Here is a 21,667-nt window from a genome sequence, read left to right as displayed (position 1 = left end):
GGTAGTCTTGACTATAAACACATACTGTACATAACACATACTTTATTATCATAGAGTCTGGGTAGTCTTGACTATAAACACATACTGTACATAACACATACTTTATTATCATAGAGTCTGGGTAGTCTTGACTCTAAACACATACTGTACATAACACATACTTTATTATCATAGAGTCTGGGTAGTCTTGACTATAAACACATACTGTACATAACACATACTTTATTATCATAGAGTCTGGGTAGTCTTGACTCTAAACACATACTGTACATAACACATACTTTATTATCATAGAGTCTGGGTAGTCTTGACTATAAACACATACTGTACATAACGACCAGAGCCAAGGTAAAAGGCACATTTGAGCTGTGCTGTTGAAGAATATATGGAATGCTTATACAAAGCATTGTACCTGCATTTATTTAAAGCATTTTTCAAAGACTGAGACAGACAGGAGCATATGTATCTAAATTAATGTCCGGTACCTCTGGGGATTTATGGGCAAATAATGTCTCAAAGAGAAGATCAGGATTGTTTTGGCTCTAGGAATCAACAGCTTCCAATGAATTGAATCCCAGTATTAACCCTCTCTCTCTCTCTCTCTCTCTCTCTCTCTCTCTCTCTCTCTCTCTCTCTCTCTCTCTCTCTCTCTCTCTCTCTCTCTCTCACACTCTCAATTCAATTAAATTCAAGGGGCTTTATCTGCATGGGAAACATATGTCAACATTGCCAAAGCAAGCTCTCTCTCTCTCTCTCACTCACACACACACACACGCACACGCACGCACACACACGCGCGCACACACACACACACACACTCCCCCACCCCTCTTCACAAACACACTGATCCTCTGTGTGTTATCCCCTAAACCAGTCCCACCCTGCAGGCATGTACTGCCTCCCTCTGAGCAGACAGCCTCCACCTCCCTCCTAACTTGTTGCACCACACATCTCTGTCTGTCTCAATTCTACTGTAAAAATTATTGGAGCTATTTTTCTTTCTCTTCCATTTCTCCATCCTCCCCCCCAGTATCATGACACTATGCAAGACCCAAATGTAGACACAGGAGGCAGATGGTTGGAGTTTAAGATGTTTAATAAATCCAAAGGGAATAGGCAAGAGAATGGTTGTGGACAGGCAAAAGGTCATAACCAGATCAGAGTCCAGGAGGTTCAGAGTGGCAGGCAGGCTCGAGGTCAGGGCAGGCAGAAACAGAGTCCAGAACAGGCAAGGGTCAAAACCGGGAGGACTAGAAAAAGGAGAAGGTAAAGCAGGAAAACGGGAAAAACCGCTGGTTGGCTTGGACATACAAGACGAACTGGCACAGAGAGACAGGAAACACAGGGATAAATACACTGGGGGGGGGGGGAAGCGACACCTGGAGGGGGTGGAGACAATAATGAGGACAGGTGGAACAGATCAGGGTGTGACACTGTCTATGGCCATTATGTCTATGATAAAGTAGATTAACTAGGTAGGTTAACTATGTAGTCTTACCCAACCTCCAGCCTCCCTCCTCCCTGTGTGTCACTGTGTAAATTCTCTCTCCAGGACACCAGTGACCACTCAACAGGCCATAAATCACTCCAACACCACCTCAGCTCAACTCCACTCAATCTGCCCCCCTCCCCATCACTTTCCCCTCTCTCTAAACTACATGGTCTGGCTCCAGTCAAGCCCAATAGGGTTAGTGTGAAGCAGTAAATAAGAGATCAGTTCACACACATCAAATCACTGATAATATGCTGTATGTAAACACTATATATAGCTAGAACAGATTTTCTCTGATATCACTTAGACCTTCCTCTTAAACCCAGTGCCCTTTTTGTTGTGAGAGTGGATAGTTGTGCAGCTCCACTGTATCGACAAACCATTTCTATATGGACCTCGCTTTGTGCACAGGGGCATTGTCATGCTGAAACAGGAAAGGGCCTTCCCCAAACTGTTGCCACAAAGTTGGAAGCACAGAATCGTCTAGAATGTAATTGTACGCTGTAGTGTTAAGATCCCTTTACTGGAACTAAGGGGCCTAGCCCGAACTATGAAAAACAGCCCCAGACCATTATTCCTCCTCCACCAAACTTTACAGTTGGCACTATGCATTGGGGCAGGTAGCGTTCTCCTGGCATCCGCCAAACCCAGATTCATCTGGAGAACTGCCAGATGGTGAAGCATGATTTATCACTCCAGAGAACTCGTTTCCACTGCTCCAATTGTGGTGAGCTTTACACCACTCCAGCCGACGCTTTGCATTGCGCATGGTGATCTTAGGCTTGTGTGCGGCTGCTCGGCCACGGAAACTAATTTCATGAAGCTCCCAACGAACAGTTATTGTGCTGACGTTGCTTGCAGAGGCAGTTTGGAACTCGGCAATGAGTGTTGCAACAGAGGACAGACGATTTTTCATCACTCGCCGGTCCCATTCTGTGAGCATGTGTGGCCTACCTCTTGGTCCTAGACATTTCCACTTCACAATAACAGTTGACCAGGGCAGCTTTATCAGGGCAAAAATTTGACAAACTGACTTGACGGTGCCACGCTGAAAGTCACTGAGCTCTTCAGTATGGGCCATTCACTGCCAATGTTTATCTATTGAGATTGCATGGCTGTGTACTCGTTTTTATACACCTGTCAACATACTTTTGGCCATATAGTGTATGTCTGTATGTATACAGTGCATTTGGAAAGTATTTAGACCCCTTGACTTTTTTTACGTTTTGTTATGTTACAGCCTTATTCTAAAATGGAATAAATTATTTTTTTTCACTCATCACTCTACACACAATACCCCATAATGACAAAGCAAAAACAGGTTTTTAGATTTTTTTCGTAAATTTATTTGAACTAAAAAACTGAAATGTCACATTTACATAAGTATTCAGATCCTTTACTCAGTACTTTGTTGAAGCACCTTGGCAGCGATTACAGTCTCGAGTCTTCTTGGGTATGGCGCTACAAGCTTGGCACACCTGTATTTGGAGAGTTTCTCACATTCTTCTCTGCAGATCCTCTCAAGCTCTGTCAGGTTGGATGGGGAGCGTCGCTGCACAGCTATTTTCAGGTCTCTCCAGAGATGTCCAATCGGGTTCAAGTCCGGGCTCTGGCTGGGCCACTCAAGAACATTCAGAGACTTGTCCCGAAGCCACTCCTGCATTGTCTTGGCTGTGTGCTTAGTGTCGTTATCCTGATGGAAGGAAAACCTTTGCCCCAGTCTGAGGTCCTGAGCACTCTGGAGCAGGTTTTCATCAAGGATCTCTCTGTACTTTGCTCCATTCATCTTTCCCTCAAACCTGACAAGTCTCCCAGTCCCTGCCACTGAAACATATCCCCACAGCATGATGCTGCCACCACCATGCTTCACCGTAGGGATGGTGCCAGGTTTCCTCCAGACGTGACGCTTGGCATTCAGGACAAAGAGTTGGTTTCAACAGACCAGAGACAACAATCTTGGTTTCAACAATCTTGGTTTCAACAGACCAGAGAATCTTGTTTCTCATGGTCAGAGTCCTGTAGATGCCTTTTGGCAAACTCCAAGCGAGCTGTCATGTGCCTTTTACTGAGAAGTGGCTTCCATCTGGCCACTCAAGCATAAAGGCCTGATTGGTGGAGGGCTGCAGAGATGGTTGTCCTTCTGGAAGGGTCTCCCATCCCCACAGAGGAACTCTGGAGCTCTCTCAGAGTGACCATCGGGTTCTTGGTCACCTCCCTGACCAAGGCCCTTCTCCCCTGATTGCTCAGTTTGGCAGGGCGGCCAGCTCTAGGAAGAGCCTTGGTGATTCCAAACTTCTTCCATTTAAGAATGATGGAGGCCACCGTGTTGTTGGGGACCTTCAATGCTGAAGACATTTTTTGGTACCCTTCCCCAGATCTGTGCCCCAACACAATCGTGTCTCGGAGCTCTACGGACAATTCCTTCAACCTCATGGCTTGTTTTTTGCTCTGACATGCACTGTCAACTGTGGGACCTTATATAGACAGGTGTGTGCCTTTCCAAATCATGTCCAATCAATTGAATTTACCACAAGTGGACTCCAAGCAAGTTGTAGAAACATCTCAAGGATGATCAATGGAAACAGGATGCGCCTGAGCTCAATTTCAAGTCTTATAGCAAAGTGTCTGAATAGATATGTAAAAGGTATTTCAGATTTTTATATGTAATAAATTTGCAAAAAAATCTAAAAACCTGTTTTCTCTTCGTCATTATGGGGTATTTTGTGTAGATTGACAAGTATTTTTTTTATTTAATCCATTTTAGAATAAGGCTGTAATGTAATAAAATGTGGAAAAAGGGGTCTGAAAACTTTCCGAATGCACTGTATATAGTATATACTGTATTACCGCCTCAAAATAACCTGGGGGAAAGGGGGGGTTTTGAGTGGAGCTGCTTTTCTCGTATGTCTGCATTGTTGGCATCTCCCCAATAAAAACTGTGTGTTTAGCCTGATAGAGTCATGAATTTTCCTTCTGGAAGGACCTGAGACAGACTGTTTAAATGTGTTATTGATGGCTAAAAGGACTGTATTGGTTGGGGGGAGCTCTGTTTAAGTTGGCCGGTGGAGGGCAAAAAAGGTGGAGAGGTCCAAAATGATAAAAATATACCGTATGTATGCAGACATTCATCTTCTGTTTATTTTAAACTCACTGCCCCATGGTATATGGATTCTCAGAACCACTTATGGTGCACATTTAAGTCCTTGGAAATGCTATATCACGCATAACCATGTGCATGTGCTGTGGTGCAGTTTTCACATTCATTCTTTCTCCATGCATTATTTGTTATACTTGTAGCCTATGTGTCTTCGTCAAACACTGTGTTATAGTGTAGAGTAGTGTGGTGTGTATTAGGTGCAGCTTGTGCACTACATCTATTCAGTTGATAGTTAAAGATTTAACTTTGCCTCTGACAAATTTAAAGTACCACCCTGTGTAAATGTATTCATTGCTTTCAGAGAAGGTTGGAATGGGCTTAGTTTTCTCTATATCCTTGGTGTTCAGTGGAAAATGTGAACACGTTTTGTAATGGAACCTAGGGCTGGGGGGTATACCGTATTTTACTATACACCGGTATTTATGCACAGACCGTTTGGGATTTTTACTTTACCTTCTATAACAGTATTTTAATGTTTGGTTTGATAAATGTGATACGCAGTGTGTAACGTCCATTTTTATAGTTTACTCCGCTACTTGAATCATCCCTCTCCGCTCTCTCTCTCTCCATGCCGCTTTCCACACAGACCTGGTCCCACCCCGTCACTCAAGGAGCGGATTTGTTGTTGCTTGACCACGAGACACTTTCGTTCTGTCTGCATGGTCAATGCAGCACATGCAACAATGTTGATAACGATGTTGTTTAAACTTTGATCAATATAAATCCACAAGCGTTCTATAATTACAATATTAGTTTGTGTTTCTTACATCTCCAAACAGCTAGTTTGTATTTTCTTAGCAAGTTAAGCTAAATCGTGTTAGCCACTAATGCTAATCGCTAGCTAACTAGCTAATAAAAGTACTGAGTCAGAGCAAACGTAGCTAGCTAATACAGCCTGATACCAGTACTGGTGGAGGCTTAAATCAGCATGTTGTTTGTGCAGCAGTATCTTCTAAATCAAAGAGGAATAGAAAAAGCATGAATATCTTGGCTATATGAATAAAGTTTTAATGTTGCCAAAGATTATTGGATCTCATAGGAAACACTGAACATTACTTTCGTTCCTAACCTGTCACAATAACTCATCCATGGCATTTTCATTCGTTGTCATGTCAAACAACACTGTATTCAAAGTGACCACTATTATTTATATTCTAACTATAGAATTATAATAAACATTCTATTTCCATGATTCCAAAAGTTCACCCAAGGGTTTTGATCTAAATCGCAATTGCAACATTTGGTTAAAAATGAGTGCAGGAAATGCAGAAATTGATGGAAATGCAGGAAATTCTTTTAGGTTGAAGTTGAATTGAACAGTATAAAACAATCAGAATGGAGAAAGACCCATTGAAATCACTAAGAATATATGTGTTGACACCCTAGGGTCACACACTACTCATAAAGCAAATTTAGAACTTTTATTAGAAAAAAACAAACATAAAATAACGTCAAATATCGTCATACCATCAAAAATGTTAAAAATACAATGATATGATATTTTTGCCACATCGCCCAGCCCTAATGGAACCCCAGTAAAGAGCCTGGTGTGTGAGGTGTGGATCTGATAGAGAGAGGAGGGAGTACAGATAGTGATGAAGGAAGAGAGTAAGTTGCCAGCGAGGAAGAATTATCGTTTGGATGGAGAGTCGGGATTGATGTGGTAGTGGTGCGATGACAAAGAGTTGGAAGAATAGAAGCGGAGAGGACCGAGGCTATGGTTCTAGGTGCTAGACTCTCCTGACACTGTGAGCTTGGCTGTCCTGTGAAATCAATAAGTGGTTTCTGTTTATGGCTAGGATTGGTGTTTGTGTTTCAGAGTGATTAGGTTTGCATGTGTGTGTGAGTATGTCTGAAAGAAGTTATACGTGTTTATAGCCAAAGCCACCTCCCCTCTCTTCCTCCTGCCCTATACTCCCAGCTACAGAAATAAACATCACCCCACAGACTGACAGACTGCACGCTTTTGTCTGGGACTGAATTCCAGAGTCTCAGGGATGTGATATTTCTATGGCCCTAAGCCAAACAGACAGCCATGTACTAAACCCCCTCACAGTGGGTTTTGATCAGAAGTGGCACCTCATCTTGACAACGCTTTGCTCCGCTTGCAATTTGCATAAAATAGAGCAGAGCTCAACTTTTTCTACCACTCCGCTAGCAGGGATCTCGCCATTCAACTTCCCACAATCCCTTGCACATTTCTCTGCATGCCCTCATTGAAAATGAAGGGGGTTGGGACTTCTCCTGCCAAATTCCTTGTTGGTAAAAACTATGCGTTACTCTTTCCCACTCTCTGGTAAGGAGGTCTATACATATACACCCCCCTCCTCCCCCTCTCCCTCTCTCTGTCTCCCTCTCTGTCACTCTCTCTCTCTCCCCCTCTCTCCCTCTTTCTCTGTCTCCCTCTCTGTCACTCTCTCTCTCCCCCTCTTTCTATGTCTCCCTCTCTGTCACTCTCTCTCTCCCCCTCTCTCCCTCTTTCTCTGTCTCCCTCTCTGTCACTCTCTCTCTCCCCCTCTCTCCCTCTTTCTCTGTCTCCCTCTCTGTCACTCTCTCTCTCCCCCTCTCTCCCTCCCTCCCTCTCCCTGTCTCCCTCTCTATGTCTCTCTCCCTCCCCCCTCCCTCCCCCTCTCTCCCTCTTTCTCTGTCTCCCTCTCTGTCACTCTCTCTCTCCCCCTCTCTCCCTCCCTCTCCCTGTCTCCCTCTCTATGTCTCTCTCCCTCCCCCTCTCTCTCTCTCTCTCTCTCTCTCTCTCTCTCTTCCTCCTTCTATTATGGATATTCACATACTTAATTAATGTATTCATGTTTCCTCACGCACTAATTTGTATAAATAAAGTTAGGATTTACTGATCTGTCATAGGAGAGCCTTGGTTTTTTATTTCTCCATCCTACAGCAGCCTTTATAAATAAACAGCAGCATGACAGGAAGCAAACCTCTCAGTGTGCTACGCTGTGCCTTGGCTGGGCCTGAGGTGAGACAGGAAGAGAGAGAAAGTGGAAATGTTAGTGTGTGTATGTGGGGGAGGGGGGGCAAACCACTGTCCTATTTCGCCTTCCAATCCCCATCCCTCTAACCCCTCCACTGGGCCTTAGATGGAGTGGGAGAAGACAGACACAGACATGTGTCTCTGATGGTGAACTGGGTGACCCTGTACTTGAGAAAACCTTACTACTTTTATCTGAGTGGTTGAAAGTGAGCCACAATGACTGTGGTTGAGTAATGTATCAAGGTCTGTGCATTCATTCTGAAGTGTATGTTTTCCTCGATGTTTGAGCCAGAGCATTGTTGTGTCTGTGTGGTCTGTCTGCAGGTGTACCTGAAGGCCCCTATGATCCTGAATGGAGTGTGTGTGATCTGGAAGGGCTGCATAGACCTGCAGCGCCTGGATGGGATGGGCTGTCTGGAGTTCGATGAGGAGAGAGCACAGGTACTGTGTCATACCATTACATTACACCCCCTGGTCTCCAACCACACCAACACAAAACACAACTAGATAGAACAATTGGCTACAGTATATACACACATTGACATACACCTCTAGACAAACTACTTTTGAATGACTTAACTAAAAGTCAACTAAGCAGGTTGCGCCCCTACCCCTATGCATATACAAACAAAACACCCACTCATCAGTCCAAACAAACTGTGTGTCTCTGTGTGTCTCTCCCACTCTGTGTGTGTTCAGCATGAGGATGCCCTGGCACAGGCATCCTTTGAGGAGTCGCGTAGGAGGACCCGGGACTTTGAGGACAGAGACCGCTCGCACCGGGAGGACCTGGAGGTGAGAAAGGCTGGACTGGCTGACAGGCCTGGATGGGGTGGTGATGTCCCCTCTAGTCACATGATTAGTGCTAACGCTAAGAAGTGTTGTTGGAATATGATGATTGGTTGTGTTTGTTACCATGAGAACTCTTATTGTGTGAATAACTCATTTAGTTTTTTATATTTACCATTAACACAATCATGAACTCATTGTGGTGTGTGTGTGTGTGTGTGTGTGTGTGTGTGTGTGTGTGTGTGTGTGGGTGTGTGTGTGTGTGTGTGTGTGTGTGTGTGTGTGTGTGTGGGGGGGGGGCTGTGTTTGTATTTCATCTTAAAGCATTTTTATGGTATGTAGGTTTAGTGCATGAAGAGTTTATTCATGATTAGAACACACAGACCCTAAATGCAACCCCTCTAAGATGAAAACCAAACTGTGTTTTTTTAGGACCCTGTGGCATCAAAAATCTGGGACTGATGGCATTCAAGGACCAGGGTCTGTCTTCTTTGCTTATCAATGTCCCTCTGTCATGCACTAAACCCTGTGTGTGGTGTGTGTGTTGTCTGTGTGTTGCCTGTGTGAGTGTGTTTGTGAATCAACCCGAGAGCATGTGCATGTATGTGAACAATTTGAAGTATCTGAGTCTGCCTGTTTTAGTGCCTGCATGTGCAGAGAGAGAGAATGAGGGAATGACAGAGAGAGAGAAAGAAAGTTACATATGAACTGTATCTGTTGAGTTAACACACTGTGTAATGAATGCTTAGTGATAATGTGGGTTCCTTCCCTCTCATCCCCCATAAACTGTCTCAGGGTCAGTCATATGAATATGCTTTATGGATTTTTTTATGCATTTTATGATAGTGGGACGTGTGCAGGTCAGGACATCCTACCAGGGTATAAGCTGGAAGACTGGAAGACAGACCCCCCACACACACTTTCCCCCAGTGCCTAATGGAGAACAGACCTCCACACACACACCACCCACCCTCACCCTGCTGCCGGAGGAGTACGCTGCAAGGCCTGCTGGGACATATCTGCCACAGCTTGGCAGCACATGATGAGGGAGAGGGAGGGAGGGAGATCTGAAGCAGGGCTTTCATGTTCACATCTAGTATTTCTTACCTCAGAAACATACCTTCCAGTTCCCTCAGGAAGAATTGTATCTTTTCTTCTGAAAATCTATAAGGCAATGCTCTTTATGGAGATATTATGTATTGGTCAAAGAAAAATAACATATCATTATTTTCTCTACTGACATTGAGACTGGATCTCCTCCAGGCTCGAACAGAACAGCGTGTGGAAGGTGTGCACATAATGAACATATGATATATACTGTATTCTAACGGAAGACTGTCCATGTGTTCCATTCTCAAATACTGACTGTGGTGGAAACATGAAACCCCCTAATCATTTTCATTACATTTAAATGTTTTTTTTTAATCCAAGTTGAAATAGCAGAATGTCGTCTCATAAACTGCTGTGATCCAGAATTTTCTGATTGGACTGTAGCATTTAGCGATTTCTTTAATTAGTGAATCCCTGTGCTCTGTTGTCCTCTCAGGGAAGGAGAAAAATGATATTGTTGGTTTTATTTTAGATAAAGATTTGCATTTGGACATCAGGACCGTGTTTTTATGTGATATGAGCGCCTGGCTCTTGAGTACTTTCAGCCGTTGCATTTCTGTGGTCTGAACTTATACTCAGTCCACTGTAACTCAAGGCCAACAGCACAATGACAGTCTGCCATCAGTGGTAGCTGGGAGGCCTCTTTAAGGGTTTAGAAACCTGTCATTTAGTTCAGAAATCACAGCTGTTCTTTAGCAGGGATATCAGTGTCAGCTCTTGAGTATGTATGTCTAAGTACAGCATATAAGGTTGATTCCTCTGCTGTGTGACCTGTACTTGTTTTGGTCACTGTGTAATGAATATGTATAATGAATATTGTCCAGGTTTTATGTTTTTCCTGTGTGTGTGTGTGTGTGAGTGTGTGTGTGTGTGTGTGCGTGTGCGTGTGCGTGTGTGCGTGTGCGTGTGTGCGTGTGTGCGTGTGTGTGTGTGTGCGTGTGTGCGTGTGTGCGTGTGTGTGTGTGTGTGCGTGTGCGTGTGTGCGTGTGAGAGCGATTCAGGACAGGACAGTGATGGCCATCTAGATGATTGATGAAGATAAGATGGATGCAGAATAAATGGTCCAGGCCCCATTCTGCTGGTGGAGTTAGAGGATGAATGATGTGCTGCCAGTAAAAGTATTAATATAGCATTAGTATTGATTTTTATTAGGATCCCGGTCTGCCCTGCCTAATCTCAGCTCTATTGACTTGTGGTACAGGCTAGCGCTCTGCCGGCTGGCTCAATGATCGATCACTGTGCTTGTCCTCTCCTCTCTGCCCCCCCGTAACTACGACAGCACTCCACTCAGGGCTGAGGCTTACTGTAATGCTTCTCCTCAAAAGAATAATCCTTTGACTGTAGAGTAGTTGCTGCACTTCTTACAGTATGTTATTACGTACTGAGTCCATGTTTCAAATCATGATAAAAAGTTGAATCCTTCCTGATGTTTCTTTATATTACTCCTTAGCTCTGCTTGTTTTGGAGGTTGGTCCGGTTCACATTGCATGGTGTGTGGCCTGAGACGTTGTTTTTTCTTCAACCATCACCAAACCGTAACTGGTGTATTTGGCTCACTGACTCAAGGACAGCTCTGACGCCTTCCGTTTGTAATCTGGGTGAATATGAGTGATAACTAAGGCAGAAGCATCCGTGTGTGTGTGTGTGTGTGTGTGTGTGTGTGTGTGTGTGTGTGTGTGTGTGTGTGTGTGTGTTGTGTGTGTGTGTGTGTGTGTGTGTGTGTGTGTGTGTGTGTGTGTGTGTGTGTGTGTGTTTGTGTGTGTGCCCATGCATATGTGTGTTGTTGTTGTCAAAATCACTCTGCAACTACTGAGTAAAACTTTGATCGGCCAGTTCATAAAATCTTGTTAAGTTCATAAAAATCTTCTTAAATTCTTTATATTTAACTATAGGGCTATTAATTGTTTTGAAGACACTCTATTTACGTTTATGATTCTGAAGTGGAAGAATGGATGAGCATCAGTGTCTCATTTAGGATTAGAGTAGTAGACTGAACCAGGGTTAGAAGGAGCTATTATGGTGAGTCATTTGGATGACGACTACATGCCATTTCGGCTGAGAGACCAGCGTCTGCTTTCTCCCTCTGTCTGCCTGTCTGTCTGTCTGCCTGTCTGTCTGCCTGTCTGTCCGTCTGTTTCACAGATATCTATGTTGGGAGAGATGTAGACGCAGACACATAAACATATGTATCTGTGACAGGCAGACGAGTCATTTTTTATTTTTAAAGCATGTTATGTTGAAGACTTCCCCGACGACTAATGACTGTCTGCTATTCGGCCCAAAAAAGAAAATCAATTTTTAGCCTCAGCTGGAAGCTCTCTGGTGCCCTCTGCCGAATATACTGTATGACATATACTGCACTCACTTTTGCCCCATCTAAGGCCATTCTCAACACATTACACACACACACTCATGATATTGTGTGCTATATTAAATCTGCCCCCCCCCCCCGCCATCTCTCTGCCCCCCCCCCCCCCCCCCCCCCCCCATCTCTCTCTCCCTGTGCCAACAGCCCAGGCGACAGCAGGACCCCAGCCCTGGCACCAACATGGGCAACAACGCTGATGATCACAAGATGCGCTAGAGGCCAGAGAGACGCAGGGGGTGGGGTCAGGGTGACCTGTCCATCGTACTATGCCAGTCTCACACCCTGTCACCAAGCTGTTAACTGGAGAGACCAAAGTCCACATTGCTAGGGATTTGGGGGTGGGTGGGGGTGGGGCCCTTTTTCATTTTAAGAAGGGACTGGGTGAGGTGGGTGTCCATTTTTAAGTGTGGTGTAAGAGGATCGACCCAAACCTCCTTGTCTTCTGGGGGGTTTTGCACTATCTGATACATTCAGTTTAGTACCCACATTGCCTTCTGTATGCATGGAGCACCTGCCTACCTATGTTTTCTTTTGTCCCTCTATGCAAGCTATTTCGGCAGCACTTTCTTTTACAATGCTTTATAAATAGGAAATTACTGGGTGATTAAATGGAACACATTTGTTCTTAAATAATTCCGTATTCTTCCTAAATTGTTACATTTCTAATAATTCCAAATATCTTCTTCCATCTTCCTTATTGTTTCCCATAAAGTTTGTTTCAAATCAGGTAGCACCTGAGGAGCACTGAGCATAAATGTATTTCACGCTAAATTCTAATCTATTGATAATTACTTATTAAAGCGGCAATCAGAAGTTGAAACAATAACATTGCGTCCACCCTACCCGTTTCTGTAAAAAGCTGAGGGATGGGGCTGGAGAAATGTAACCACTCTCAAATTCATAGACTACGCTATGGATGCAAGGACTGACTATCCATGATATCAAAATTATAGTTTTAACCATGTTTTGAGGCTATATAGTCTTTGTTTACATTTATTTTGTTTCGAAACATTGGAGTAAAACAAGCTTCCCACTGGGCACACACTGATTAAATCAATGTTGTTACAACATAATTTCAATGAAATTACGTTGAACCAACGTGGAATAGACTTTGAATTGACGTCTGTGCCCAGTGGGTTATATTTTGGGTTCTGATGCGGTACGACAGTTGAAATAAGCTTATGAGGCATTTATAAATTATATTCTTCAAGAATCAATGAGTATGTATCATTAATTTTCACTACATGACCAAAAGTATGTGGACACCTGCTTATCAAACATCTCATTCCAACATCATGGGCATTAATATGGAGTTGGTCCCCCCTTTGCTGCTATAACAGCCTCCACTCTTCTGGGAAGGCTTTCCACTAGATGTTTGTTTCCACCCAGCCACAAAAGCATTAGTGAGGTCGGGCACTGATATTGGGCGATTAGGCCTGGCTCGCAGTCGGCGTTCCAATTCATCCCAAAGGTGTTCGATGGGGTTGAGGTCAGGGCTCTGTGCAGGCCAGTCAAGTTCTTCCACACCGATCTCGACAAACCATTTCTATATGGACCTCGCTTTGTGCACGGGGGCATTGTCATGCTGAAACAGGTAAGGCCCTTCCCCAAACTGTTGCCACAAAGTTGGATGCACAGAATTGTCTAGCATGTCATTGTACGCTGTAGGGTTAAGATTTTCCTTCACTGGAACTAAGGGGCCTAGCCCGAAGCATGAAAAACAGCCCCAGACCATTATTCCTGGCACTATTCATTCGGGAATGTAGTGTTCTCCTGGCATCCACCAAACCCAGATTTGTCTTTCGGACTGCCAGATGGTGAAGTGTGATTCAGCACTCGCCGGTCCCGTTCTGTGAGCTTGTGTGGCCTACCACTTCGTGGCTGAGCCGTTGTTGCTCCTAGACGTTTCCACTTCACAATAACAGCACTTGCAGTTGACCGGGGCAGCTCTAGAAATTTTACGAACTGACTTGTTGGGAAGTTGGCATCCTATGACAGTTCCATGTTGAAAGTCACTGTGCTCTTCAGTACGGGCCATTCTACTACCAATGTTTGTCTATGAAGATTGCACATGGCTGTGTGCAATCCACACAGCCAAATCCACTAATATGAAGGGGTGTCCACAAACTTTTGGCCAAGTTTATATGTCCAAAAATGGATGTAGCAACTGTAGTTTGGAAATAGGCCTTTTTTGGTTCCAGGTAGAATAACCATTTTTGATTCCAGGTGGAACCATTTTGGTTTTCATGTAGAACCCTCTGTGGGAAGGGTTCTACCTGGAACCAAAAGGGTTCTATCTAGTACCAGAAAGGGTTCAAAAAAGGGTTCTCCTATGGGGACAGCCGAAATAACCCTTTTATGTTCCAGATAGCACCATCAAGTACAAATAGTTACCAATCAATCACCTATTGATTTTGTATTTATAAAGGACTATAAAAGATTGCTTAACGGCTATAATTTATCATATTATAGCACTATTTTAATGAAATTGTATTTTTTATTATTTTATTCATGTTTTGTGTGAAAGTCATGATGTTTACTTTTTTATTTCTTTTCTCTATATATAAATACTGTATTTGTATGTCTTTATGCTATCGTATGGGATATCAGTAGAATATGTAAAGTTGTGTTCAAGAAAAGTTACTTTTACAAAGAGACTGTTGATTTCCCGGATGAGGAAGGTCTATCATCCTCAGCGCTTTCTGTCTTCCTGTCTCCTCCATGTTAGCAGCATATTTTAACAGTCTTTGAACATGACTCTAGCAGCACATAGCGCACAATGAGCTCAGTGTCTCTGAGCTCGCTCTTTGGAAGTTGAGGCAAAGAGGCTTTCTCCTCTGCATTGTTTTTTTTATTATTCTCTTTATTTCACGTTTCATCCAGATCAGAGTTTGTAACGTCTAAGCAGTAACTTTCTCTTTTTTTGATCCATTGCGGCTTCATTCCAGAGGTTTGTCGCACATTTTGATCCAGCTCTGGGATCTATCTCCCTGAAAATTATGCAAGGACACAGCAACATTATCTCACTAACTTACCCTCCAGTTTTGTTTGGTATGTTTCAGGTAATCTGAATATCTTTGAGTTTCATCAACTATTGTGCTGTTGTCAGTGTTTCTTCCTCATCCTTTACAGGAATACAGTTTTAACAGTTCATTCATATGAAGTTGTCTGTACTGGGGATTAGAGAGAGCAACATCTTTAAAGAGATTGAAGACTCTCTATTGGAATAAATGATGTGTGTAAACCCTGAATGGCTAACACGGATGGCTGTATTGAAGCCACCATGCAGCCATCTTGGTACTCCTTCTCCGTTGTAAAAGATTTTGGAAGCTATAGAAATGCATTTATTAATGTCTACATTTGTTTTTGACACATTTATTCTATTACAGACACATTAATGCATACTTTTAAATTATATGTGAGTTAAACATAAAAAAATGAATAATCTCGAAAAAAATTTTTTTAGAGAGTACTAATGTTACTGTCCCCACTACAACAAAAAAATACTCAAATACATGTCAATTTCACCATACATTTTTTTTTCAAAAACTGTAGAATCATTCATTCCTATAGATGCGGTAAAGAGGTCAATCGAACTTGACCAAAACAATGGAATTGCCATGGAAACGTGTGAGGGAAAGGGCCATGGGGGGAAAGATAGCCTAAATGTAGGCTATTGTTAATATTGGTATTTCACACTATGTTGAGGTGAAAATCAGAGTATAATGCTTTTATGGATGTTAACCCCAACACATGTTCATGTCATCGTTACCAATCAATTGCATTACAGTTAAAAACGAATTTGACTACCACCAACAATTTTTGTATGCTCGCTATATTCCTGTATGCTAGCTATATTTCTCTATGCTAACTATATTTCTGTATGCTAGCTATATTTCTCTATGCTAGCTATATTTCTCTATGCTAGCTATATTTCTGTATGCTAGCTATATTTATCTATGCTAGCTATGCTCACCAGCTTATACGAAGTGGAGTTAGCATATAGCAGTCACATCTTCTAAACCTGAAAAGGGACAGACAAATATATCCAAATCGGACTTAAGAAACCACATTGTGTACCTGTTACAATACATATATAATGACGGATTTGATGAATACTCACTTTGTTAGATCAGATTTGTTGACTGTGCGCCAATCTGGTATATGGAACGTCTGCATTCCATTGACTCCTTTAACGCATCTATGGAGGACTGCTCCTACTGGGTAGTGCCAATATGGTTGACCGGTGGCTTCAAGGGCTCTCAATGGCCAATACATAGAATCAGCAATCCAGGGTTTATATAAATGATTGATTGCAATCCAGCACTGTTTCAACCAGTCATGAAATATTGGGATGAAATAGACCAAGAGTCAGTCAGGAGATTTTTTCCTCAAAATAAATAAGATGAATCACAGAAATATAGGCAGTATTTAAATCAGTTTGAACAGAGATGGATTGTACAGTCTGGGGCTCAATAAACTGCATATGAAATTAAAGGAGAGAGCTATGGTCAAGTCTAGCAGCAGTGATGAACCTGTGGTTTTCTTCCATTCATTTGAAATGCATCAGCTCAGTATTTTATTCAAAGTGAATTTGCTTTAATTTGAATAAAGAGGAAAGGTGGAGGAAGTATCCTATGTTTTGTAAAGAGACAAACGTTAGCAAGTTGTAAGATGTGGATGTGCAGGTCAGAAATAATGGGGTTTAGGTGGACAGAGGGAGAGGCAGTGGTTTGTCACACTTTGCTATCGAAGCAAGTTCTAATTTCATACTGCATGGGATTGTATTTCCTTGAGTTAGGTTTTTATCCCAAATACTTCTATTACACATATTTGCATAATGTTTCACATCCCACTAATGATGCAGTTCTTTTGCATTTACATCTCATAAAAACAATGTGTCAGGCCTTAGCTTGTTGCTTTAGTGTATCAAAGAGTTACTCAGTCAGTCATCTCAAGGTAGCATACCAATGTGGGTAACAGGAACGCACATGTTTACGTTATCTTCCATAGACCATTGTGATGTTTAAACAATGTGTACAGTATTTCACAATATTCTGGGAGCTCTATTTCAAGTGGTTTGTTTGATATCTACTCCAGTGTATAGATTACCTGATAGAAGTGTCAGTGCACAAAACATGTTGGACACTCAGAAACTAACTGGCCTACCTCCAGCTACAACCAAAAACAAATAGAAATCTTGGGTATTTATTACTTCACGATTTTGTGAATCTTTATTTCATTTAAATGTTTGTTACAGATGTAGGATCATAATTTGAACCAGTTTGCTACAGCAGGAAAATAATCCTGCAGCAACAGGAAATGTGAATTACTATGTGGATTTTGATTAATGGACATTTTTGTAGGGGTTGATAAATGTTTCTTAATGGAAAATCAAGTCTGAAATATCAAAGTGGAAATACATCTCAAATACACAACACGTTTTAAATGTTGTGCATTGCAGGAAAGTTATCCTGCAACAGGGCGATCAAAATTAAGATCCTACATCTGTAAATAGTGTGATTTGTGTGCATGAGGTCAGGAATGTCCAAAACACTGGAGTTATGATATACCCTACCTAGTGATGGGTGTCCCAGCCTAGATTTCCAACATAATTGATTACAATCCCTGGAGAACAGGCCCTCCTCTCGTCTCTCCCTTCATGTGTAGGCCTACTCCCCAGAGCCCCAGCTAGCTGGTACCCCGTCTGAGCTTCTCCCGTCACTTTAATGCTGGCATTAATGCTGGCATTAACACCAGAGACTGTCCTAGTTATTTTTATAAATTGTTTATTTTATTATTTGTTTTAAGTTATTGATACAGGTTGACCTTTGTTTTGTTCAGGTTACGCAATGAAGAACTGTGTATTTCTGTGTTTAATGGCCTATCTTTTAACATTTTACTGAATAATTTAGGTTTCTTTCTCTCTGTTTTATGGTTTAGCTTGTATGGCTTGTTTTGTTAAGGGGAAACTTAAATATGAAGTGTTGAATTTGACATGTTTCGTAATAAATTTGTAACAATCGTTGTACTTGGTTTTTAAGAATCACTCTTACCAGTAACACTAATTTATTACTGACTTTAAAACTGTCTACAGCGCACACTTTTGACTGGTATTGTACAGTTGAAGTTGGAAGTTTACATACACTTAGGTTGGAGTCATTAAAACTCTTTTTTCAACCACTCCACAAATTTCTTGTTAACAAACTATAGTTTTGGCAAGTCGGTTAGGACATCTACTTTGTGCATGACACAAGTCATTTTTCCAACAATTGTTTACAGACAGATTATTTCACTTATAATTCACTGTGTCACGATTCCAGTGGGTCAGAAGTTTACATACACTAAGTTGACTGTGCCTTTTAACAGCTTGGAAAATTCCAGAAAATGATGTCATGGCTTTAGAAGCATCTGATAGGCTAATTGACTTGAGTCAATTGGAGGTGTATGTGTGGATGTATATCAAGGCCTACCTTCAAACTCAGTGCCTCTTTGCTTGACATCATGGGAAAATCAAAAGAAATCAGCCAGGACCTCAAAAAAAAGGTTGTAGACCTCCACAAGTCTGGTTCATCCTTGGGAGCAATTTCCAAACACCTTAAGGTACCACGTTCATCTGTACAAACAATAGTACGCAAGTATAAACACCATGGGAACACGCAGCCGTCAAACTGCTCAGGAAGGAGACACGTTCTGTCTCCTAGAGATGAACGTACTTTGGTGCGAAAAGTGCAAATCAATCCCAGAACAACAGCCAACAGCAAAGGACCTGGTGAAGATGCTGGAGGAAACAGGTACAAAAGTATCTATATCCACAGTAAAACGAGTCCTATATCGACATAACCTGAAAGGCCACTCAGCAAGGAAGAAGCCACTGCTCCAAAACCGCCATAAAAAAGCCAGACTATGGTTTGCAACTGCACATGGGGACAAAGATTGTACTTTTTGGAGAAATGTCCTTTGGTCTGATGAAATAGAACTGTTTGGCCGTAATGACCATCATTATGTTTGGAGGAAAAAGGGGGAGGCTTGCAAAACGAAGAACACCATCCCAACAGTGAACCACAGCGGTGGCAGCATCATGTTGTGGGGGTGCTTTGCTGCAGGAGGGACTGGTGCACTTCACAAAATAGATGGCATCATGAGGATGGAAAATTATGTGGATATATTGAAGCAACATCTCAAGACATCAGTCAGGAAATTAAAGCTTGGTTGCAAATGGGTCTTCCAAATGGACAATGACCCCAAGCATACTTCCAAAGTTGTGGCAAAATGGCTTAAGGACAACAAAGTCAAGGTATTGGAGTGGCCATCACAAAGTCCTGACCTCAATCCTATAGAAAATTTGTGGGCAGAACTGAAAAAGTGTGTGCGAGCAAGGAGGCTTACAAACCTGACTCAGTTACACCAGCTCTGTCAGGAAGAATGGGCCAAAATTCACCCAACTTATTGTGGGAAGCTTGTGGAAGGCTTGTGGGAGGAAATTATTTGATGGTCCTATGAATAGTTACTGTGCTCAACAAGTTGCTAGTCTCAGGTTTAGTGAGTTCTATGTGTGCTCAGAACAAGTTTTGCATCATTCAGTCACAAGACTGAAGTGTGTAAAGACACGAGTTGGTAAACAGAACTGGAGATTACCTTTTGTGTCCCTTTGATATTTTAAGTTGAAATTGTGCACCAATATTGCATTTGAAAAGACTATTATATTAAATGAAGTTCCCTTTAATATAGACCACATGGAAAATTGAATAAATTTGATTTTTTTATTTGAATAAAGAAGACCTACTAAAGTGCCAAAATCCAGCATTTTCACATGTCCCTCTGTGACTTCTAGGAAGATTTTAACCCACTGAACCCCAAGTTTTCACCATCATTGTAAAGCCCTAGTATTTTGTTGTTTTGACAAAGTGATTTCTGAAGATGTATTATTATTTATTTGATCTAATAGTCACATCCTGGTGTAGAAGCAGGTAAGCTGGTTCTACTCTTGTTTGGTCATTTTCTGGTGTTTTGTGGTGCATAACTGAGTTGGGTTGAGCATAACATGTCAACCCTGTTACCCATAGACAGACGGTCTAGAAATGTTTTAACAATTTCATTTTTTTGTGAAGCTTGCATTCCCCCCCAAACAATTCCCCAAATTACGCTACCCAGAACGTAGTCAAACAGACACTCATAACAGTCAACCTACTGTGGGACAGATAGGCACATCTTTGTAGCCTATTACAACCACCGTTACCAGTGCAGGTCTAGGCTACACCTGTATGCTCATTGAGATAAATATAGAACATGAGTGAAAATAATAAGCATGAATTTTAAGTCCAAATATTTCTGTTTAATACTGTAAGTGAATATTAATGAGAAATGAAATATTAAATAAGCTACCCACAGAAAAGTTTTGATAGTTTGATTATAAATGATTTGTGTTAATTGCACTAATTATATAAATGTGCAAACACAGACATTTCCACATAGATGTTGCAGCCTATAATTTAAAAATGAAAGATTCAATTAAAATTAAAATATATACGGCACCAGTCAAAAGTTTGGACACACCTACTCATTCAAGGGTTTTTCTTTATTTTTATTATTTTCTACACTGTATGAATAATGGAATTATGTAGTAACCAAAAATATATTTGAGATTCTTCAAAGTAGCCACCCTTTGCCTTGATGACAGCTTTGCACACTCTTGGCATTCTCTCAACCACTTATGAGGTAGTCACCTGGAATGCATTTCAATTAACAGGTGTGCCTTCTTAAAAGTTAATTTGTGGAATTTCTTTCCTTAATGCGTTTGAGCCAATCAGTTGTGCTGTGACAAGGTAGGGGTGGTATACAGAAGACAGCCCTATTTGGTAAAAGACGAAGTCCATATTATGGCAAGAACAGGTCAAATAACCAAAGAGAAATGACAGTCCATCATTACTTTAAGACATGAAAGTCAGTCAATATGGAACATTTCAAGAACTTTGAAAGTTTCTTCAAGTGCAGTCGCAAAAACCATCAAGCGCTATGATGAAACTGGCTCTCATGAGGACAGCCACAGGAAAGAATGACCCAGAGTTATCTCTGTTGCAGAGGATAAGTTCATTAGAGTTACCAGCCTCAGAAATTGCAGCCCAAATAAATGCTTCACAGAGTTCAAGTAACAGACACATCTCAACATCAACTGTTCAGAGCAGACTGCGTGAATCAGGCCTTCATTGTTGAATTGCTGCAAAGAAACCACTACTAAAGGACACCAATAATAAGAAGAGACTTGCTTGGGCAAGAAACACAAGCAATGGACATTAGACCAGTGGAAATCTGTCCTTTGGTCTGATGAGTCCAAATTTGAGATTTCTGATTCCAACTGCCGTGTCTTTGTGAGACGCAGAGTAGGCGAACAGATGATCTCTACATGTGTTGTTCCCACCGTGAAGCATGGAGGAGGAGGTGTAATGATGTGCGGGTGCTTTGCTGGTGACACTGTGTGATTTATTTATAATTCAAGGCACACTTAACCAGGATGGCTACCACAGCATTCTGCAGCGATACTCCATCCCATCTGGTTTGCACTTAGTGGGACTATCATTTGTCATTTGTTTTTCAACAGGACAATGACCCAACACACCTCCAGGCTGTGTAAAGGCTATTTGACCAAGAAGGAGAGCGATGGAGTGCTTGCATCAGAAGACCTGGCCTCCACAACCACCCGACCTCAACCCAATTGAGATGGTTTTGGATGAGTAGGACCGCAAAGTGATGGAAAAGCAGCCA

General features: G+C 42.0%; 1 protein-coding gene across 5 annotated transcripts in view; it reads left to right on the top strand.

Moving 5' to 3' along the window:
- Window positions 1-17,936, top strand: part of LOC106560844 (core-binding factor subunit beta) — a 70,965-nt gene extending 53,029 nt beyond the window's left edge. The window contains exons 4-7 of one of the 5 annotated variants that reach the window (XM_014124208.3): window positions 7,963-8,079; window positions 8,338-8,433; window positions 8,860-8,907; window positions 12,055-17,936. In XM_014124208.3, the coding sequence (XP_013979683.1) occupies window positions 7,963-8,079; window positions 8,338-8,433; window positions 8,860-8,889 (243 nt within the window). In that variant the 3' untranslated portion in view covers window positions 8,890-8,907; window positions 12,055-17,936. Of the gene's footprint in view, window positions 1-7,962; window positions 8,080-8,337; window positions 8,434-8,859; window positions 8,908-9,273; window positions 10,029-12,049 lie in introns of those variants that run through there. The other 4 variants (XM_014124206.3, XM_014124207.3, XM_014124204.3 and 1 more) reach the window with 4 other exon arrangements.
- Window positions 17,937-21,667: the final 3,731 nt, after the last annotated feature.

Source organism: Salmo salar, chromosome 10 (assembly GCF_965601325.2).
Source record: "Salmo salar chromosome 10, fSalSal1, whole genome shotgun sequence".
NCBI classification, from domain to species: Eukaryota; Metazoa; Chordata; class Actinopteri; order Salmoniformes; family Salmonidae; genus Salmo; species Salmo salar.
The sequence above is the reverse complement of the archived record's forward strand: the minus strand, read 5'-3'. Positions and strand labels throughout refer to the sequence as shown.